Source organism: Drosophila busckii, chromosome 2R, assembly GCF_011750605.1.
Source record: "Drosophila busckii strain San Diego stock center, stock number 13000-0081.31 chromosome 2R, ASM1175060v1, whole genome shotgun sequence".
NCBI classification, from domain to species: Eukaryota; Metazoa; Arthropoda; class Insecta; order Diptera; family Drosophilidae; genus Drosophila; species Drosophila busckii.
The window spans coordinates 3,325,770-3,345,594 of NC_046605.1; the positions used below are offsets into that span (position 1 = coordinate 3,325,770).

Genomic DNA, 19,825 nt, shown 5'->3' on the forward strand with positions numbered 1-19,825 from the left:
TTTTAAAGTGTAAAATTTTAAAAATCTAAATAAAATGGTGGCCGAAAATGCTGAGAAAGGTGAATATTTCTAGTGCTAACAAAAATTACGTATACGTACTTTATACTATTTAGATTCCAAAATTCAAGAAATGTTTGCTTTCATTTTTCTTACAACAAATTACAAAAAATTCGATTTTAACAATTTGTGGATACTTGTACATTAGTCTTTCTTTAGACTGAAATCTGATTAAAAACGTTTTAAAATTTAATTTCAAATTAAGTGCTGGACAAAGAACTATTTAACATACATATAATAATCTTTGATGCTAGAAATTTGAGGCCTACTACGACCGACACGTGCAGACTTTAGCTCCAATCTTATCACGCACACATGTTACTTATCAGCAACAAAATACTAAGCTGACCTAGACAACAATTAAAATGCTAATTGTTCAGTGATTTTTGCTTTACAAGCTTATTAACTTAAGCCTTTCTTTACTGTAGGGGCTTCGATTGGCATACGTCATTTACAGGCTGTGCTGCTCTTTGCCGTAATGAGCATAAACTTTGTAGTAAGATTCAATGTGGGCGTGTGTGTTGTGGCCATGACGGATGCTGCCACTACCAATCCAGACTTTCCAGTAAGGTATAATAAATTTATATAATAATATTTATAGTAATATATATAATTTAAAGGAATTTGATTGGACAGAGGGACAAAAGTCCTATATCTTCTCGAGCTTCTATTGGGGCTATGTGTTCGCCAACTTCATGGCAGGATTTCTGGTGCGTCGCTTTGGCGCTCAGTCGCTGCTTTTGTTCACTACCTTGTCCACGGGCTTGCTATGCGCTGTAACGCCCCTTTTCATCAGCTGGTGGGAGTGGCGAGCTTACTGTGCAATGCGCATACTGCTAGGAATCTTTTCGGGCACATTGTTTGCCTCTACACATCATCACTTGGCCAAATGGTCGCCACCCAAGGAACGCAATCGCCTGGGCGCCTTCGCCTATTCTGGAGCTTATTGCGGCACGGTGCTGGCCACGGCTATCAGTGGACCCACAGCAAGCAGCAGCTGGGGCTGGCCTGGGATCTTCTATGTCTGCGCAGGCATCTGTGCGCTGGTCGGTCTGTTGTGGTGGCTTCTGAGCGACAAGAATCCGCCCAGCTCGCGTTGGATAAGTCAGGCCGAGCTTGTCTACATTGAAAGCTCGTTACACAGAGAGGAGGGCTTCCATGCTCAAAAGATACCCATACCCTGGCGTGCCATCTTTACCTCAGTGCCTTTTATTTCAATAACAGTCGTAGGCATAGCTCAGGGCTGGGCCAATGTAACAATGCAGGTGCAAACCCCTGTCTATTTGCATGGCGTGCTGCAAATGGACATAAACAACAATGCGCTGTACTCATCGCTGCCTAATCTAGTTAAATGGATCATGTCCTACGTGTTCCTGGCATTTGCTGATGTATCCACCACACGCAATTGGATGTCACAGACTAAATTGTGCAAGCTGCTAAATACTTTAGCCACCTGGGGACCTGCTTTGATATTGATGGGCATTGGCTTACTGGACAAGAATCATATTGAACTTGCTGTGGCGCTGCTAATTCTCAATGCAGCATTAAATGCAGGCGCAGATATTGGCAGCATTTTGCCCCTAACAGATCTTTCACCCAATCATACGGCAATGCTTATGTCTATATCCAATGGCTTTGTTTGTATAGTCACACTATTTTCGCCACTATTTGTGGGTGTCGCTGTCGCGGATACTGTAAGTTGCGTTACTTAAAAGCGAATCTAAAACTTTAATGTCTTATTTTCTTACAGAGCTCGCGTGGGCAATGGCAAATAGTGTTTGCTGTAACAGCGGCCATCTTTTTCCTGGGCAACTTGGTCTATATCATTTGGGGCTCCAGCGAGCAGCAGCCCTGGGATGCAGCAGACTACTTGAAGGTAAAAGATGTGGAGCAAACGCATTCAGACAAAAGTCAAGTCGATAAGAGTGCAAATAAAAATAAAAAAGATTATAAGTATGGAATAATATAAAACAAAAATGCAAATAAATTAAGCAAAAATAAAACGCAAGTATCTGAGTGCTCAGCATTTTAAACATCAAATAGTTTGTTAGTGCACAGTAAAATTATCGCGATTATCAAAGCAGTTTTTATAAAGGTTCCATATAATTTATATGGCGCAGATATGATTTAAGAAATTATAGGCACATGTAGTGTAGTTCATTTGCTGAGCGTCTATTGGCATGTTTAGTACATAATTTATGCGCTAGAATGGAAAAAGAAACAGACAAAAGCGGTGAATTAAATATTACGTATACGTTAAAATATTGTTAAATATATATTTTAGAGGGTCCACGCATTGGCATACGTCATTTGCAGGCTTTGCTGCTGTTTATGCTTATTACAGTTAATTTTATAGCCAGACTAAATGTTGGCGTATCCCTTGTGGCCATGACCAATTCAGCCAGCGCCAATCCAGACTTTCCGGTAAAACGCAGACACGCAATAAATTTATAATAATTGATAAGCTTTTATATAAACAGGAGTACAACTGGACGGAGGCGCAAAAGTCATACATAATCTCGAGTTTCTTTTGGAGCTATGTGCTGTGCAACTTTGTGGCCGGGCTTATAGTGCGTCGCTTTGGCGCCAAGCTTACGCTTTTCGTCATGACCTTGGGCACGGGTCTGTTGTGCGCCTTGACGCCCTACTGCATTAGCTGGGCCGGCTGGCGCGCCTACTGCGTCATACGCATACTACAGGGCGTGCTCCAAGGCATGCTGTTTCCCTCGATGCATCATCACCTGGCCAAGTGGTCGCCGCCCAAGGAGAGCAATCGTCTGGGCGCCTTTGTCTATACAGGCTGCAATTGCGGCGCCATTTTGGGCCTGGCTTTGAGTGGACCCATTGCCAGCAGCGCCTGGGGCTGGCCAGGCATACACAATGTCTCCGCAGCGCTGTGTGGCTTGGGCGCGCTGCTTTGGTGGCTGCTAAGTGCGGATAATGCGCCCAGTTGTCGCTTCGTAAGCAAGCAGGAGTTGCAGTACATTGAGCGCTCGCTGCATAGAGAGGAAGGCTTTCATGCTCAGCGCATTCCCATACCCTGGCGTGCGCTGCTGAGCTCCGCACCTTTCATCTCACTAGCTGTTGTAGGCTTGGCGCAATGCTGGTCCAACTCCATGCGGCTGGAGCAGACGCCTTTCTATATGGCTGGCGTGCTGGAGCTGGACATAAGCAGCAATGCTTTGTACTCGGCGCTGCCTTCTGTGGCCCGTTGGATTGCCTCCTATGTGTGCATGCTTTTTGCCGAGCTAGCCGCAAAACGCAAGTGGCTAAGTGAGACGAATGTATGCAAGGTGCTCAATACTTTGGCCACTTGGGCGCCAGCTGCATTGCTTGTGGGCATTGGCTTTCTGGACAAGAGTCAAGCGCAGCTGGCGGTGGCACTAATGACGCTGAATGGTGGACTCAATGCTGGTGTTGATATTGGCAGTCTGCTGCCAGTGAATAGCATGTCGCCCAATCATGCGGGCGTGCTTATGGCGCTGGTAAACGGCATTAGCCAAATCTTTGCGCTGGTAGCGCCGCTGGCCGTGGGCATCATTGTCAGCGATCAGGTGAGCAGCGGCTGCAGCTACGTTTACATTTGAAAACTTATTTGATTTTATTCTTAGACCTCACGCGTGCAATGGCAAATTGTGTTTGCCTTGACGGCCGTTATATTTTTCCTGGGCAACTTGGTGTACATCATTTGGGGCTCCAGTGAGTTGCAGCCCTGGGATGCAGCCGACTACTTGAAGTTGAATAATGTGGAGCAGTCAGGCTCAAACAGCAATCAAGTGAATCAAACGACTGATAAAGCTACAGAGGCGAGCAGCTAATAATGCAAAAGTTAGTTGCTGCCCACAATAGTTATATATTTAACATAAAAATAAAATCAGTTAGCAAAATTTTAAAATAAAATCGTTAAGCCTAGCATGAAACTTTCTTTAGCTTTTTTAGTTGCTCAAATCTAATTGTTTATACTAACTTAAAAGACCTTTTGTATATTTTGTATGTACCGGGTCTGTAACAATAAAACGATTATGAATGTTATTATCCCATAGATATGCTTAGGCTGGCCATTGATTAAACTTATCAGCAGTCTAAGGTTCTTCAACTTGATTTTGATTAGATAAAAGTGAAACCAGTCTATAAATGAAATCTGGTAAAAACCAGCGAGTAGAAATTATCACACGCCTATAAGATAAGAACTGGTTAGTTGATTAATTGATAAGATTGCTATAATATTTGCAAAGTGCTGACAAATAAACAACCAAGTGTGTTAGTTAGCAAGCAAAAATGACTGCGACTAGTTCATTTAACGTTAATTATTATGAAGAGCAGCTGAATATACGCGAAGAGAGTTTGCGCTGGGGCAGCTCAATGGATGAGCCTTTCTATCTATGCGATCTGACAAAGCTAAAGCAACAGTATGAACTCTGGCGCGAAAAGCTGCCAAATGTTAAGCCTTACTATGGTAAGTTTAAGCTAGCAGATTATGCAGCTTTAATCTTTTATGCACTTGCTTAGCCATGAAATGCAATGCGGATCCGCTTGTGCTTAAGACTTTGGCAGCATTAGGCGTTGGTTTTAACTGCGCTTCAATGCGTGAACTGCAAACGGTATGTAGTCAACTTAAACAACATTAAACTTTAATTGTTATTACGCCAACAGGCAGCTGAGCTTGGCGTCGATGCTGACAACATAATATTCGCACACACCTGCAAGCCTTTGAGCCATTTGAGCTTTGCCGCGCAGCAAAATGTGCTGCTGAGCACCTTTGACAATGAAGCTGAACTCTACAAAATCAAAGAGCATTTGCCACAATCAAAGTAAGTGTCATGTATATTATTAACTAATTAATTATATAGTTGCTGCTTTATAGTTTGGTATTGCGTTTTCGTTGCGACACTGCCTTAAATGCTAAATTTGGCTGTGATGTTGCCACAGAGGCAAAAGCTTTGCTCAGCTTAGCAGCAAAGTTGCAATTGCGTGTGGTGGGCACAAGTTTCCATGTGGGTGCAGCTTGCGAGGAGCCTGCAGCATATGAACGTGCTATAGCCACCGCTAAACTGCTCTATGATGAGGGCAAGTCGCTGGGCTTTGCCATGCCGCTTGTTAATCTTGGTGGCGGCTTTCCAGGACGTAAAGCGCATTACTTTGCACCGGTAAAACATTTATATAAAAAATAGTTTAATTTTTATTTATTTAATTTCTTAGATTGCTACAGCTATCAATGCAGCGCTTGCAAAATATTTTGCCAACGAACCTATAGAAATTATAGCAGAGCCAGGTCGCTTTTTTGTAGAAACAGCCGATACGCTAATCTGCAAGATTATGGGCAAACGGGTAGTTCGGCATGCCTCAGGGGAAATACAATGCATTCTGTATTATCTAAATGATGGCAACAGTGGCTCATTCTCTATGTCACGGGATTATTCCAACATACAACACTTCAGAGTAAGTAATAAATGAATGACATTAATAATAGTAATCATAAATTAATTCAATATAATTAACAGGCTAATGCTGACAAGCTAGACATGTTTCAATCAATTTTATGGGGTCCGACATGTATGTCTGCAGATAAGGTTAGTAATATTGCTGAATATAAGTCTGATTTGATTTGGATTGACGTAACTTTCGACAAGCAAATTGAACTCAAAATCAGCTGCAGTTAATTAACTGTTACAAATACTATTTACAATATTTAAATAATATTTTTTACATTTACAGATTGCTGATAACATTTATTTGCCCAACCTTAATATAGGCGAACTGCTAGTCTTTCCTGAAATGGGCGCCTACGGCTTGAGTCGCGCTACGGAATTCAATGGAATGCCATTGCCCAAAATGCTATACTATGCCAGGCAAACTGTTTAGTATATAAGCAAATATATGTAATATAAACTGTACTCAGTTAATTTTAAACTATGTCTAAACTTAAAGCTTACAAACTGTATATAGATAGATTGATTAATTGGACTGTAATATCTTGTTAAACTTTGTGACGGCCATATCCACATATTTTTCCTTTTCGGCCAGCTCGGATTTAAGCAGCGTACGCAATTCCTGTAAATTGGGCATGCTATTGCAATCGCGCACATTGAGTAGCGTGCGAAAGATGCACTCCCAGGCCTGGCGATTGAAATAGCGCGGTATATTGATCTTGGGCATCCAAATGCCGCTGGGCTGGCGTTGTTGTACCTGTATATAAGTGCCAAAGAGCATGGCATGCATAACACCAACCAAGCCATATAAATCCAGCTGATATGTCCAATTGCGACCCGTGCGCATTTCTATGCATTTAAACGTTTCGTCGTTGTGCACATATTGGAATGTTTGCTGCGGCGGAAAGAGCGACGTATCTATGGCAACGCCAAAGTCGATGAGCTGCAGGCTGAGTTTGTTCGGATCTGAGCTTAAACTGCAAAAAAGAAAAGTTCAAAGTAAATAAAGCGAACAATAAAGAAAGCAAATGTTGTTGTTAAGCTCAAGTGTGCAGAGGAGAGAGGTTTTGCTTTTGGAACACCGCTGTTGTTGAATTTTCAGTTAATAATAATCTCATTTACGATTAGAAATAATCTAAATGTACCTCAATTAACCAAAAGTAAACAATTGTAATTGAAAATAATCAAAAATAATCTTGTAAACTAGTCGAATTGTTTTTGATTTGTTTGCTTATCATTATTTATGATTATTTGGGGTATTGGTTTTCGATTTCCAGATAATACCAAACTGTTTTTTTGATTTTTTGTTAATCATACATTTGTCTTTTGAATAAAAATAATTCAATTAACAATGATTATCATAAACAGCTCTGATTTATGCACACTTGAGTTTAGCTATATATATTATTCAAAACTTACGGCCTCATGACTAAAAAGTTATCTGGCTTAATGTCAGCATGTATAATGCCCACAGCATGTAGATGATCTAGAATGTCCAGCAGCTGACAGCTTAGATGCATAACCACATACTCATCGACATTCTTGTTGGAGCGCTTCTTCACCTTATTGCAAACGTGAAGCAACGAGCCGTACTCCGACAAGTCGGATATATAGACGCTGCAGTTGTGGCCGACGAGCGCGTAGTCAATGCTCATATAGGCAGCAAACTGTAAACAAATAAAGTTTAATTAAACATATTTCATGTGTAATTGTTGGTTTACCATTTGCTCGCTGGGCAGACGCGTATGCAGCTCCAGGCATATGTAGTACTCCCAATAGTTTGTGGGCTTCTCCTGCTTGAGTGCGACCTTTTTGCCGCTGGCTGTGTGCACGCCGCTGTAGACTGAGCCATAGGCGCCTTTGCCTATCATTTTGAGCACCTTGAACTGCTCACCTTTGACCTCAAGCACACTATTTGGACTGAGTCGCTTCACATGCCCCTCCAGCTGACAATCCTCGCGTGATTCAATGTATTTTGAAAACTCTACAGAGTCGAGCAAAGAGTTAATAACTGCCACGCTAAAAGGATTCACTTGCTTATCCACCAGTGGCGATAGTGCAGTTTGATTTAGTTTATGATGCTCATAGTTTTTTTTGGGAGTCGCCTCACGACTGGACTCCAGCCAGGAGCGGTGAGATTGCTTCGGTGTAATCGGTGTGCTCTTGAAATAAATGCTAAGATCGTTGTGCGCATCTGGAACTTCGTCTATTAAAATATCAATTGGAACTGCTGGCGCTGGCGCTGGAGCTGGAGCTGGAGCCGCTTTTGCTGGCGTTTTGCACTCCTCTGGCAGCAGCGTTGAATTCTTTATGGTGCTGACATTGCGTCCAAACATTTCGGTTGCTGCATTCAATTCAAAATAGTCGCTGCTGCTCTTGCTGGCGCTGGCGCTGGCTTGCGACTTATCCTGTGCTGGCTTGGATGGCGCAGATTCGTCTAGAAATGTTTTGAATGTATTGCTCTTGGGCGGCGATTGGCATTTGCTTAAATCTGTAAAATCATTCATAAACGAAGCTGTCAAATGCATTGCAGCAGTTGGCTGCGTTGCTGGCGCCTCCACTACTGCCGCTGGCTCCAATGGTGGCGGCATAGGCGGCATGCTCTCATCCAAAAATATGCTAAACTTTTCTGAAACTTCAGCTGCTGCTGCTGGCGGCGCTGCTGCTGCTACTGGTGGCGGTTGCGTCTCTGGCACAAAGCTCAGATCTGTTATAAAGGATTCCGCCAGCTTGTTTATGCTGTCCAAGGGCTTGCTGCGCTGCTCTGGCGCTGGCAGCGCTAAGAGCTCATCCTCAAATATGGCAAAAGAATTCTTCGCCACTGGCGGCTGACCCATTGTCATGGATTTGCTAAATAAATCGGGCGTCGCTTGATTACACACACGCTTGCCAGACTGTGACGGCGGCGATGCGGCAAACAGGCCACAGCTGCTCTGCTCGCCCTCATACTCCAGCAAAGGTGGCAGCGGCGGCGGTGGCGGCAGCATGGAGTCATCTGCTAAGCTTAGTCCCACTGGCAGCTTGGGCATCGTTTCTGTTTTATCCTCGACAAAACAGCTCATCAAGGGTCTGGTGACTGTCTCTGTTTTGTCTTCTTGGAAGCGCAGCGACTTGAGCAGCGGCGCGCTGGGCAAATCTGGTTCCCATAACTGCAAGCGATCAAATTTACCCGCAACTATAGACTCCGCTTGCGACTGATGCTGCTGTGGCTGCAGTCGCGTCGTAGCTGGCGTGCGTTCTCCTAGTAGCGTCTCGGATTTGCCTGTCTGCGCTAGCACAGTGGCCATGGTGCTGCTGGGTGTGCTGCAGCTGGCGATGGAGGCCAGCGTGGACTTGGTATTTGTGGCTGCGGAGCTGCCATGTGTGCCATGCTCGGATGTTTCCAGTATAGTGGACAGCTGCTTGCGCAGCAAAGGCGTCGAGGGCAGCGCTGCTGGATGCTCGGGTGATTCGTCGCTCAGCGGTGATGGCGGCAACATTGGTGGTGGTGTCTCCTTCAGCACTGTGCCAAACTGTCTGCTGGCGCTAGTGATGGCAACTTGTTTTTGTGGCGCCTTGGGCGTGCTTACCGCCTGCGATTTGAGAAATACGTTGAACATTTGCGTGGAACATGTTTCATCCGCCTCCCAGGCAGCAGCAGCAGCAGCAGGAGCAGCTCCACTTGTTGCTGGCTGCTGCACTTCATCCTCGTAGATGTCAATTTTGCGCGCTGGGGGCGCAGGCATCAAAAAGTTCTCCTTGTCCGCATCTGGAGCAGCCACAACAGTCGCTTTTGTCGAGGCAGCTGGCACTACGGCATCGCCGCTAGCTGAGTCTTCCCACACTTTAATGGCCGCCGACGCTGTTGGCTGCTGTTCCTCTTTTTCCGCCTCGCCTTCTTCCTCCTCCTCCAAGACCAAAGATATTTGCGCCTTGGGCAGCATGGACTTATGACTTATGCTACTTGCAGGAAAGAAGCTTTTGCGTCGCGGCATCTGCTCACCCGGCAGGCAAACCGTCTCTTCCATATCCACTGCACCCACGCGCGTCATATTACAGTTCTCTTGCCATTTGACTGCACGCAATTCCTCCAGCTGATACTCCTGCTGCTCTGCCTCGTTGTAGATGTCATCCATTGGCAGCTCCAAGTTAGCCACCGTGGGTGGCTTTACAAACGCCGCTGGGTCTGCAGCCTGCGGCAAGTTAGCGCGTGCAAAATTTGGATACAAGCGCACGTTATATTTTGGACCATTGCCCCACCATTCATTGTGACTCTGCACAAACTCATGCTGCGCATCCCGACGCTGTAGCCAGCGATAGGCCCAATACTCCTCTAGTGAGAACTCCTTGTTAGCGCGCGGATAAAGCATACACTTGTTGTAGCTAGGCAGCGTTTTATCATCTGGCTTCTCCTCTATAGTCACAGGAGTTACCCAAGCCGCCTGTGGTTTGTTCTTGGCTACAAATGTAGCAGGTAAGCGTATGGGTTTCTCCAAATTGTTTTCGTTGTTGACTATGCGTGGCAATGTCTTCTCATCCACATGGATGGCAAAACCAGGTTCATGTGCCTGCTTGCCAAAGATTTTGCCATGCTTGTGAGGCTTGTGCCAGGCTACAGGCTCCTTGAGATTCTCCTGCTGGCGCGCTGCATCTATAATCGAACGCAAACTAGACTTGGCATTGTCTGCTTCGGCACTGGCCGCAGTTTCAGCTACTGCTGGTACATTTACGTCGGCGTTTTCATCATTGAACACCTGCATCTGGCGTTGAGCATTGCGAGCACCGCGACTTGTGCCGGGTGCAGCGCCCTGCAAAGCAAATAGCAAAGTTTAATATTGTATTTTCATAAAACTTATGACGCACCTGCTCCACAACGCCTGGCATATTACTTCTGACAGCTGCCCCGGTGCGCACGCTGCCTGTTATCATGACATTCTTATTATTACGTCGCTGTCCATGCAACGAGCGCAAGGCCAAACGGCGTTCATTTAGCTCCTGCGTAGCCGCATCTGCTTCCACACCATCGCTGTACAACATACGCTGGGACACTGTGTAACCAAAATGCTGTTGCGCCTCCTTCAAATCCTCCAGCGGCTCGGCGCGGCACTCAATGCCCAAACGAAAGATATCGTTCGCTTTGCGCATATTGCCGCCCAGATCGTAGCTATATGCCCAGGCTATATAGAAATCAGCTAACATGGTGCCCAGACCATTGTTATACATCTGCTGATAGCACTCAATGGCATCGCTTTTGTTGCCCAGCTACAAGAAATAACAAATTAATGGCGTAACATTCAGCCGTGCTGCCTACTTACAAATTTGATGATTAGCGTGATGAGACGACGATCCTGCTTGTAGCGCTCGTCCTGTTCAAAGCGCGTCAAGCATTTGTGCAGCACTTTTTGCAGTCCAGAACCACTGCCACCTGCTGGATAGCTCTGCTCAATCCAGCATATATACTCATACCAAGCCTCCAGTGGATCATCGCCAGCGTAATTTGTAATCTGCTGCTCCAGCTGTTGTCGCTGTGCGCTTAATTCTTGGTTGGCATCCTGACAAAGCGATGCCTGCAGCATGCCAGCGTTGCGTCCACTTGCTAATGGCTGTATGTTTTCCTTGGCGTTGTCGAAATCCATGGCGTTATAACTTTCAAAACAACTTAATACAAATTCAAACAAAATTACAAACAAGTGAAAAAAAACAGACGCTAGCTCTTGGCGGTTAGCTTAATTTTAAGTATCGTATCGCTGCTTATCGACTGCCGCCACTGCTAATATATTTGTACCGATAGCCAGCTATCGCCTATCGCTAGTTTTTGTAGCCCTGTAAATTACGAAAATAACGGATACTGCACAGCTGTCAAAAAATGAAATTGCTGCAACAAGTTTAAAAAATTCTTTATTTTCACCATGTCCGGGGATTCAGTTATTATTATATCTGATGATGATTCCACTGATACACAGCCTTTTTATGACGATACAATTTTAAATGTTGACAAACTTATACAATGTGAACGCGACTTCCAGCAGTACTACAATGAAATGGAGAGAATAACAAAAATGCTGCGCCAGCAAAAAAGTTCTTTGCCTGCTGATAGCCATAAGATCCAAGCGGTTGAGCAGCTAAAAGAGTATTGGCAACAAAAGTTAACCGAGCTGCCCATGAAAGGCCTGCAGTCAGATCAGATTACGGGCGAAGAGCTGATGGCTAAAATAAAGCGCACACGCTGGTGCTACATGTGCTGCAAGCCAGCAAACATCATGGATACGGATTTCTTCTGCAGCATTGAGTGCCAGCTCTCGTATTATGATACCTAAGCGTATGTTACAAGAAATATTTTGTAGTTATTACTATAGTATATAAGTATGTTTGTATAAAAAACCCTTTATTTGTTCTTTGTTAAGGAGCTACATGTATATTGCCTATAATATAATAAATATTAAAAGCGATTACTGCGTCGATTTGAAAAGCGACCCCAGCTGCCGCCACCTCCGCCGCCTCCGTTATAATTGTTGCGTGGTCCTCGATTATCATAGCCCCCGCCTCCGCCATTTCCAAAGTTTCCTCGATTAAATCTGCCGCCATCATTGCCAAAGTTACCTCGATTAAAGCTGTCGCTGTCATTGCCAAAGTTACCTCGATTAAAGCTGTCGCCATCATTGCCAAAGTTACCTTGACCAAAGCTGCGGTTATCAAAGTTGCCTACAGTAAAGCTGCCGGTATCAATGCCAAAGTTGCTGCCGCCTCCACCGAATCCATCATTTTCAAATTTCCCGATGCCTCTTCCGAATCCATCATTACCAAATTTGCTGCTGCCTCTTTCGTATCCATCATTGCCAAAGTTGCCGCCGCCGCCGCCTCCTCCAAATACATCATTTCTAAAGCTGCTTACTCCGAATACATCATTATTAAAGCTGCTGCTGCTGCTGCTGGCTCCTCCGAATCCATCGTAGCGTGGGCGCTTGACCGGTGGTGGAGCACCAACAACTTCACCTCGCTGCAAGTGCGGGAATACGCCGCTATTGCGCGACAGCTGATAGTCACCCGCTGACTGAATACACAGCTTTCGAACCACCTGCACCAGCTTGACGTAGGGCTCCTCAAGCTTCAGCACATTGCCAGGATTATCGCAAGCCATCGTTATCAGCTCCTCCATTGCGGGCTTAAGCGCACCCAGCTTGGCTGCATGCTCCGGATCCATTTCAAAGGTTAGCCAATTGTCCACACGCACTATATTGTTGGGTGCCAGATCAATCTTGCGCGAGCCAAATAGCATAATCTGCAGTGGAGCGACCATAGTCATTTGCTTGCAAGAAACGGCGCGTGTGCGTATTTTCTCGCCAAAGACAAAGAAGGGATAGGGAAAAGTGACGCCCAGATTGCTGCAGTTCACCGAAGTCTTGTGCAGCAACGCTGCCCTGGACTCGGTGGTCAGCACCTTGCGCTTCTCCTTGTGCACACATATATTGGGATAGAGTCCCAGGCAGAGCAAAGCAAGTGCCATATCCAGCACTGGATCCTCGTCATGGGTATTCACTTGATGCGGTATCATGCACTCCTGCGGAAAACCCGCTTGATTGAGCAGTTCCAGCAGCTGCGCCTTAGCATCGTGCATAATATTCATGGTGGACTGCTGCAGACCCTTCCATTCACAGAAACGCGCCTCATCAAATTCGCCACGCTGCCTGGCGCGGTTCCAAAGCTCTGTGGCTACAATCATAGCCACATGATCGGAGCACTTGCCACCGGCCAAAGCCTTTTGATGATGCGCCAAACGTCGCTGGCCAATGTCCAAGGTAAACACCTCCGAAAAGGTGCTCGAGTAGCTAGCGAAGCTGGCCATAAGATCAGCGATGCCAAACACTGTGCCCAGCACCAGCATCTTGCCCAGACGCGGCTCAATGGGCAAGCGCGCCAGCAGTTTACCCAGCGGCGTCAGCTCATCATGCGAATCCAGGGCGCGCATATCACGCAGCAGCACCTCAGCCTCAATCACAGCATCCACTGGCGGCGGTTCCAGTGCCTTGGACAGAAAATGATGAATGGGGCCCAGACGCAACAGTTTGATGGTCAATGCCAGCTCATGAAGCGGTGTGCGGAACATTTCTGGCGTAAGGCACTCCTCCAGCTGAGCAAAGCGTGCGCGTGAGCATAAAGTAAAACAGAAACCTGGACGCACGCGTCCAGCGCGTCCCTTGCGCTGCTCCAGATTGGTTTTGCTTGCCCAGACGGTAGCATAGCTGGTGAGATTATTATGCGAAGTGAACAGCTTCATGCGCGCCTTGCATACGTCAATGACAAAGACAATGTCGTCAATGGTTATCGAAGTCTCAGCTATATTGGTGGACAATATAATCTTGGTGACACCATCGGGCACAGGCTCAAACACCTTGCGCTGCTCATCTCGTGGTATTTGCGAGTGGCAAGGTAAGATCACATGCCGCGAATTGCCAAAGTTACTTGAGCCTTGCAAGTACTTCATCAGTGCAAAGATCAAATTCCAACCGGGCAGAAAGACCAGGATGGCACCGGCTATATTCTTGGACTTGATATGCAGCAGCAGTGTCTCGAGCAGCTCAAAGCTTACATCCGCCTCGGATAACATGGCCATGGCATTGCGTGTCTGCAACGTGTACTTATCCTCGCATTGCTTATTCAAGTTAGCCTCCAGTTCCTCCTTGTCTTTATCGCTTAGCAGCATACGCTCCTCCAGCTCCTCCTTGCGCTTGCGACACGACTCCGCCGAAGGCACAAAGTGTGTCATTTGTATAATATCCTCCAGGAAAAACTGCTGCACCGGAAAGGCGCGTCCAGGCACTTCAATCACAGGACAGTCGTTAAAGTATTTCGAAAAGAGCGTAGTATCAATGGTGGCCGACATAAGTATAACTAAAAGCAAGAGATAAGCTTAATATAGATTTAATAAGCTTTAGCTTATACTTACCATGCAGCTCCGGATAGGTGGCCACCATGTCACGCAAGATGACCAATAAGAAATCGCTGTTGACATCGCGTTCGTGTATTTCGTCCACAATAATGTGAGAAATGCCACGCAGTCCATGCTCCAGTTTGCGCAGCAACACGCCCACGGTGCAGAAGAGAATGGAGCCATATGGGCGTGGCATAATAGACTCAAAGCGCACAGTGTAGCCCACTGAATCGCCCAGCTGCTCGCAACGCTCACGCGCTACGCGCTCTGCTACTGAAATGGCCGAAATACGACGCGGTTGAGTTATATAAATATTAGCGTAACCTCCTTGGCCCGAGGTTATATAATCATCGAGTATATATTGTGCTATTTGTGTGGTCTTGCCGCAGCCTGTGTTGCCGCGTATTATAACCACCGAATTCTCATTGATGGTGTTCATAATCTCTTTACGCATATCAGCAATGGGTAACTTATTGCGAAATTCCAAAAACTGGCGATACTCCAAGCTGTTCTGGCGCCGATCGCATAGCTGGCGCTCATATTCAATAGACAGTTCATCAATGGTGACATTGGCCAGCTCGCCTTCGTCAATATTGCAAGCGTGCCAGGCATTCCAATTTGGTTGCGGCGGTGCCCAAGGAATAACATCAATGGCCTCAGGACATAAGCGTACGTCCTGGGTGAAATCGCCGAAGCGCTGCTGGTTAACCTAAAAGCACAAGCTCATTAGTTGAAGCATACAAAGGATAAAGCAGCGCACATACAATCAATGACATGGGCACGCCATCTGGCTCCACTTTAATGTTGCGTGGATTAACCACAGGCAAATCCAGCGCGCGTATAACATCATCAACTTCATCCACAAGCTTCTGGTCTATCCTAACAGGATAGGGCTTCAAGTCCTCATCCCGCTTCTTTTTGAGTGTGCCGTTAAAGGCTTCGATGACCTTCAAATGATACAATTGGCGCACCAAAGATAAGGCACAACTTTTGCTGGCTGCCTTCTTGTTTGAGCCTGTTTCGCGTGCAGTAACGCGACGCTTTAAAGCCGGCACATAGATGGACAGCTCCGCCATGAAGCTCCTGCATGTTTAAAGACTTGTCAGTTAGATTATCAATGAACATAAGCGACCAGCACTTACCATGCTGTTGATTTAACGTCGACTCAACCCAGCTGTGCGCAACTAACGGAACTATAAAAATTGTTTAATACGTATTCATTAGACGACAGACCTGCAGAGCACTCGCGGTATGGGCTTCGATTCCACCAAGTTGCTCTACAAGTCTAGCATCCTTGTTAAACCTAAAACAGTGCACTTATTTAATGTACTGTTTATTATTTTCTCCTTGTCAAATTTTGTTCATAAATTGCGCACAGCTGGTCATAAGTCAAGCACGAGCTGCACATCAGATTTAGCGTAATCCAAAGCGCAGCTCACCAATCTCAAAAAAAAAAAATAGCCGACATACCTAGCATGATCTGGGCCAACAGGCTGGTACTTGTAATCATCGCGTATACTATTTGTTTGTTTGTATATATTTAAACGGTCCTTGGCATTCTCTATAGTCCAGTTGCCATGTATGGCTGCATTTACATCTATAGACTCGGCATCGTTCATATCCTTTTGATCTTGCATGTGGTCAAATAGATTCAAGCGCTTGCGATCACCACCATGCATATTCAAGGGACGATAGGCTTCACCCAAGTCCTGCGGACCAGAGCTGTCACTAAACACGCGGCGTTGTGGGCCTGTCGGTCCGGCAGCAGAGCTGGCACCCTGACTAGTATTGCCAGCAGGCGTTTTGAGATCTGCTGGCACATCATTAACATTGAGTTTGCCAACGCGAACCAAATAGTTGACAAAATCACGCGATGCATTCTTCTCCGAGTCTTTTTTATTGGTTGAATTGCCCACAGCTACATAATTGCAATTTTCCACACGCACCTCACACAAGAAGCGTTGACGATGCTTAGGACCTTAAAAATCAATATATAAATCAATATTAAGTATGAATTTATACGGGTAAATTGAATAAATTTACCCGTTAGGCGCACATCGAACTTTGGTTCGGTTGAATTCTTGGCGCAATAAGAATATAAAAAGGATTTTATATCCATTTTGTGTTCACAAATATTTTTTTCTTCACTTTTTTTCCTCAAAAATGTTCCGACAACGACAAATGCTTTTCACTGAATAAACATTTATAGCTTCAGCACAATGCAGCAAACTGTAAAAGAGGCATTAGCAACTTAGTCAGCGCCTACTTTTGTGCAGCGTGCAGGTTGCAGCTTTATAAACAAATAAAATTGTTATTGAATGTTATTACCGGCAATCAATTTTTTGCAGCTAAAGATGCGCACAGAATAAGTCGATATATCGATTTGAATTGTAATTTTTGCTGGCGTTGCCAGATCTGAGTAAACGAAGGCAACCCTGTCGGTCGCTTTTGCTGCTGCAGCTGCTTCTTCTTTTATCAGAGTGCTATCGGTTATCGAATGTCGCGTAGGTTTTCATTTGCGGAGCCATTTTCGTTGCTGGAAAAAAATGCAAATTAAATAACTTAAAATGTAAAAACAAATGCACATTTTGTTGAAAACTAAAGCAATAATAATGTGTGCATGTGCGGCAATAGTTAACAAGTGTTTGTAATTGTTTTTTTCGTACGTTAAGTCTCGCGTTCGTTTTGTTGTTTGTGGCCAGCATCACATACAACTTACACACACACAAAACACACAGACACACATGCACATATACAGAAAAAGTGGCCGTGTGTGTAAGCATTTAATATAGAGTTTAGACTTTAAGAAACGGCGCTATTTGTTGCTCAAAACTTATTGCTGCATATTTGTGTGTATAATAAAATAATTGAATTGACGCGGATCGACGCAACTCCCAACAAAAAGTTGCAAAATTAAAGTGCGAAAAGCAGAAAGTAAGAGAGAAAGAGTCAAGTGCCAACACCCCATGTTGATCGCGAGTGAGCAGTAGCAACAACAACAACAAAAAGAAGAAGTACATACATACATAGTGTGCGTGCGTGTGTGTGTGTGAATCGTTGCTCGACATAAACAAACGCTTGCAATTGAAATTTGTAATTGTAATTGGCGCTTGCGAGTGTGTGTGAGTGAAAGTAAACGTAACTTTACAACGACTGCAACTCTTGGCTTCCATTCATTGCATTTAAAGAAGAAGCAGCAGCAGCAGCGGCAGCAACAACAACAACAGCTTCTCTCTGCCTCTTCTACTCATCACAATGGGCAACTGTCTACGCACACAAAAACCAGAGGAGCCGCATCCCAAGGATCCGCGCAATCCGCTCGACGACCCTGGCGCCACAACGGGCATTGTGGGCGTGGGCGTGCCACAAATAGCAATGCCCATGCCCGGACAACCGCCGGAGCAAATACGGCCGGTGCCACAGATACCCGAAACTGATGCTGCCAATGCGAATGCAAAAATATTTGTTGCTCTCTACGATTACGATGCGCGCACCGATGAGGATTTGAGCTTCCGCAAGGGTGAACATTTGGAGATATTGAATGACACACAGGTGAGTGAATCACACAAACACACATGCACATACATTTTTTATTGATAAGTTTTTTAATGTATGTGTTATCAAATTAAGCAAGAACTTTTTGTAAATGCGCAAAATTCAATTGGATTTTACTTTTATTATAAATGTTATAGTTACATTTAATTAACAAATTCCGTATGCACATAAAGCTGTCACAATATGTGATTTGGTTTATTATAAATAAACGCAGCTGCTAATATTATTTGTTTATTAATTCTCAGCAAAGAAAAAAAATAAACGTACAGTGGCTATGCGTCATAACTGTAATTTGCAACTATTGCATTTCTGTTGGTTTGCTGACATTGAAATTAAGGGGAAATTAACAGCGTTTAAGTGAATATTTTGTATGGTCTCAAATTTCGAAATACAAATTGAATATTTAATAACAAAGACAGACAGTCTAAGCCAGCGCATATTTTTGTAAATTTCAACAACATGCTATGGAGGTCAAGCACCCAATCAGCCCACCCACCCACTAAAGCTGCCAGCGCTAAGAGCAAACATTTGGTTTGTCTCTATTGTGACATGGGCCAAGTCAACACACATAAAATATGCGAAAGAGTTTGCGTCAACATAGCCCTGACCAGTTTACCTGCCACAGAGGTCTGAGATGGGGAAAAAAAAATTGGCTAATGTGCACGCGGCTGATCTCTGACTAAGTGGTGGACAGTGGCCGGGGCAGAGGCAGCTGCTCAGACAAGTGGCGGCGCCTATAAAGCATGACGTAGACCATTGGCTTGCAGCCAAAAGTTGCGCGCATAGTTTCAAATTAGATTTGCCCACAAATGTTGCAGCATTAATAACTGTATCGCTCACTCTCTCTTTTGCACACACACACACACACACACACACACAGATTGTCTCGCTCAGTGTTTGCCAGACAATCAGCCCGCTGGCTGCTTCCGCTGTGGGCAACAAGCAACGTTTAATTAAAGCGCAAGTACAAGAGCGACAACAAGAAAAGCAAAAAAGAAGAAAAAAAGTAGCTACGGCTTCCTTTTCTTTTTATTTAGTCTCTCTTTATTTATAAAGAAAACGTCACGCATAGAAATCAAAAAAATTGTGTGTTAAAATATTTTATGGGTGCGCCCATGTCCCTCGCTCGCTCTTTCGCGCTCTCACTGTTGCTGTTGTTCATTGTCATTTGGCAAGAAGCACACACAACATGCAACACTCATCACACTCACTTACACACACATACATGCATATACATGTGTATTAGTAAGGGGCATATGCAGTTTTGTCGCTTGAATATGACATTCTTTACATTGTGCTGCAGTCTTAACCCTTTGGCAACCCATGTGCCTTACAAGGTACAAGCAAACGTTGGGGGCTTATAGCATAAAAGTTTGTACAGAGAAGAAAAATTGTATATAAAAATATAATTAAAACCCGCTTAAAATACTTGACTATCAATTCCGAATAAACATAAATTTAATCCCAAGTGGACTGCAAAAAATTTTATATATATTTTTGTTTGTATAGTTTCATCTATAAGCGCCAGCTTAGCAGCCTCATTTCAATAACTTCACTTTGCTTTTTTTATGGCAAGCAAGGGTTAAGCGCTTGAGAGTAGCGAGAAGAGCACAAAGCAACGCTTGCAAATTGCTTACATATTTTTTATGCAGTCATTGCCTGACGCATGCTACAGGGTAAAGGAAGCACTTAAAGGATATGCACACACACACACACACACATAAGCGACATAAATTGTGCCATAATGCGGCTTCAAATAAGCTACACTTTAAGCTCAAGATTTATATGCATATAAAGTACTTGGCTAAGTGAAGGCTATGGCAGCATTTGTTGCTCCATTTCTGAATTTATGCTGCGCCCTAGGCTTTGTCTATAA

General features: G+C 44.7%; 5 protein-coding genes across 9 annotated transcripts in view; 3 read left to right on the top strand and 2 right to left on the bottom strand.

Annotated features, from left to right (window-relative positions):
- The first annotated feature begins 34 nt into the window (after positions 1-34).
- Positions 35-3,875, top strand: LOC108594669. The gene is made up of 7 exons (XM_017979810.1): positions 35-59; positions 486-622; positions 678-1,751; positions 1,808-1,967; positions 2,342-2,481; positions 2,538-3,611; positions 3,669-3,875. Exons 1-7 carry the CDS (start codon positions 35-37, stop codon positions 3,873-3,875), a joined length of 2,817 nt encoding a protein of 938 aa, XP_017835299.1.
- A 473-nt stretch (positions 3,876-4,348) lies between these two features.
- LOC108597590 (ornithine decarboxylase 1) lies at positions 4,349-5,988 on the top strand. 2 transcript variants are annotated; one of them, XM_017984209.1, is made up of 7 exons: positions 4,349-4,513; positions 4,567-4,658; positions 4,711-4,868; positions 4,922-5,204; positions 5,257-5,496; positions 5,559-5,627; positions 5,773-5,988. In XM_017984209.1, the coding sequence occupies exons 1-7, from the start codon at positions 4,420-4,422 to the stop codon at positions 5,917-5,919; spliced, it is 1,083 nt and encodes a 360-aa protein (XP_017839698.1). In that variant the 5' UTR covers positions 4,349-4,419; the 3' UTR covers positions 5,920-5,988. The 2 variants fall into 2 exon arrangements, with proteins under 2 accessions (XP_017839698.1, XP_017839700.1); XM_017984211.1 differs by lacking the exons at positions 5,559-5,627; positions 5,773-5,988 and having other exon boundaries at positions 5,279-5,380.
- On the bottom strand, positions 5,945-11,125 carry LOC108597589. The gene is made up of 5 exons (XM_017984208.1): positions 10,781-11,125; positions 10,329-10,727; positions 7,208-10,273; positions 6,906-7,153; positions 5,945-6,463 (listed from the first exon to the last, which is right to left on the bottom strand). Exons 1-5 carry the CDS (start codon positions 11,099-11,101, stop codon positions 6,013-6,015), a joined length of 4,485 nt encoding a protein of 1,494 aa, XP_017839697.1. The 5' UTR covers positions 11,102-11,125; the 3' UTR covers positions 5,945-6,012.
- Positions 11,126-11,829: 704 nt separating this feature from the next.
- Positions 11,830-16,634, bottom strand: LOC108597191 (dosage compensation regulator). Of its 2 annotated transcripts, XM_017983619.2 has the most exons (5): positions 16,438-16,634; positions 15,865-16,372; positions 15,159-15,477; positions 14,410-15,103; positions 11,830-14,354 (listed from the first exon to the last, which is right to left on the bottom strand). In XM_017983619.2, exons 1-5 carry the CDS (start codon positions 16,511-16,513, stop codon positions 11,905-11,907), a joined length of 4,047 nt encoding a protein of 1,348 aa, XP_017839108.1. In that variant the 5' UTR covers positions 16,514-16,634; the 3' UTR covers positions 11,830-11,904. The 2 variants fall into 2 exon arrangements, with proteins under 2 accessions (XP_017839108.1, XP_017839109.1); XM_017983620.2 differs by lacking the exons at positions 15,865-16,372; positions 16,438-16,634 and adding an exon at positions 15,537-15,564.
- A 254-nt stretch (positions 16,635-16,888) lies between these two features.
- The window catches only part of LOC108596956 (tyrosine-protein kinase Src42A), a 34,025-nt gene continuing 31,088 nt past the window's right edge, over positions 16,889-19,825 (top strand). For 2 of the 3 annotated variants that reach the window (XM_017983200.1, XM_017983202.1), the window contains exon 1: positions 16,889-17,946. In XM_017983200.1, coding sequence (XP_017838689.1) covers positions 17,650-17,946 — 297 coding nt within the window. In that variant the 5' untranslated portion in view covers positions 16,889-17,649. The remainder of the gene's footprint in view (positions 17,947-19,825) is intronic. The other variant, XM_017983201.1, reaches the window with a different exon arrangement.

Coding starts and splice junctions, on each gene's coding strand:
- LOC108597191 (XM_017983619.2), bottom strand. CDS start 16,513: ATGGATATAAAATCCTTTTTATATTCTTATTGCGCCAAGAATTCAACC. Junction 16,373..16,437: donor GTTCGATGTGCGCCTAACGG/GTAAATTTATTC, acceptor TTGATTTTTAAG/GTCCTAAGCATCGTCAACGC. Junction 15,478..15,864: donor GTTGGCCCAGATCATGCTAG/GTATGTCGGCTA, acceptor TTAAACATGCAG/GAGCTTCATGGCGGAGCTGT.
- LOC108597589 (XM_017984208.1), bottom strand. CDS start 11,101: ATGGATTTCGACAACGCCAAGGAAAACATACAGCCATTAGCAAGTGGA. Junction 10,728..10,780: donor TCACGCTAATCATCAAATTT/GTAAGTAGGCAG, acceptor TATTTCTTGTAG/CTGGGCAACAAAAGCGATGC. Junction 7,154..7,207: donor GTCTGCCCAGCGAGCAAATG/GTAAACCAACAA, acceptor ATTTGTTTACAG/TTTGCTGCCTATATGAGCAT.
- LOC108594669 (XM_017979810.1), top strand. CDS start 35: ATGGTGGCCGAAAATGCTGAGAAAG. Junction 623..677: donor CTACCAATCCAGACTTTCCA/GTAAGGTATAAT, acceptor TATAATTTAAAG/GAATTTGATTGGACAGAGGG. Junction 1,968..2,341: donor GCAAACGCATTCAGACAAAA/GTCAAGTCGATA, acceptor TATATATTTTAG/AGGGTCCACGCATTGGCATA.
- LOC108597590 (XM_017984209.1), top strand. CDS start 4,420: ATGGATGAGCCTTTCTATCTATGCGATCTGACAAAGCTAAAGCAACAG. Junction 4,514..4,566: donor AAATGTTAAGCCTTACTATG/GTAAGTTTAAGC, acceptor GCACTTGCTTAG/CCATGAAATGCAATGCGGAT. Junction 5,628..5,772: donor CATGTATGTCTGCAGATAAG/GTTAGTAATATT, acceptor TTACATTTACAG/ATTGCTGATAACATTTATTT.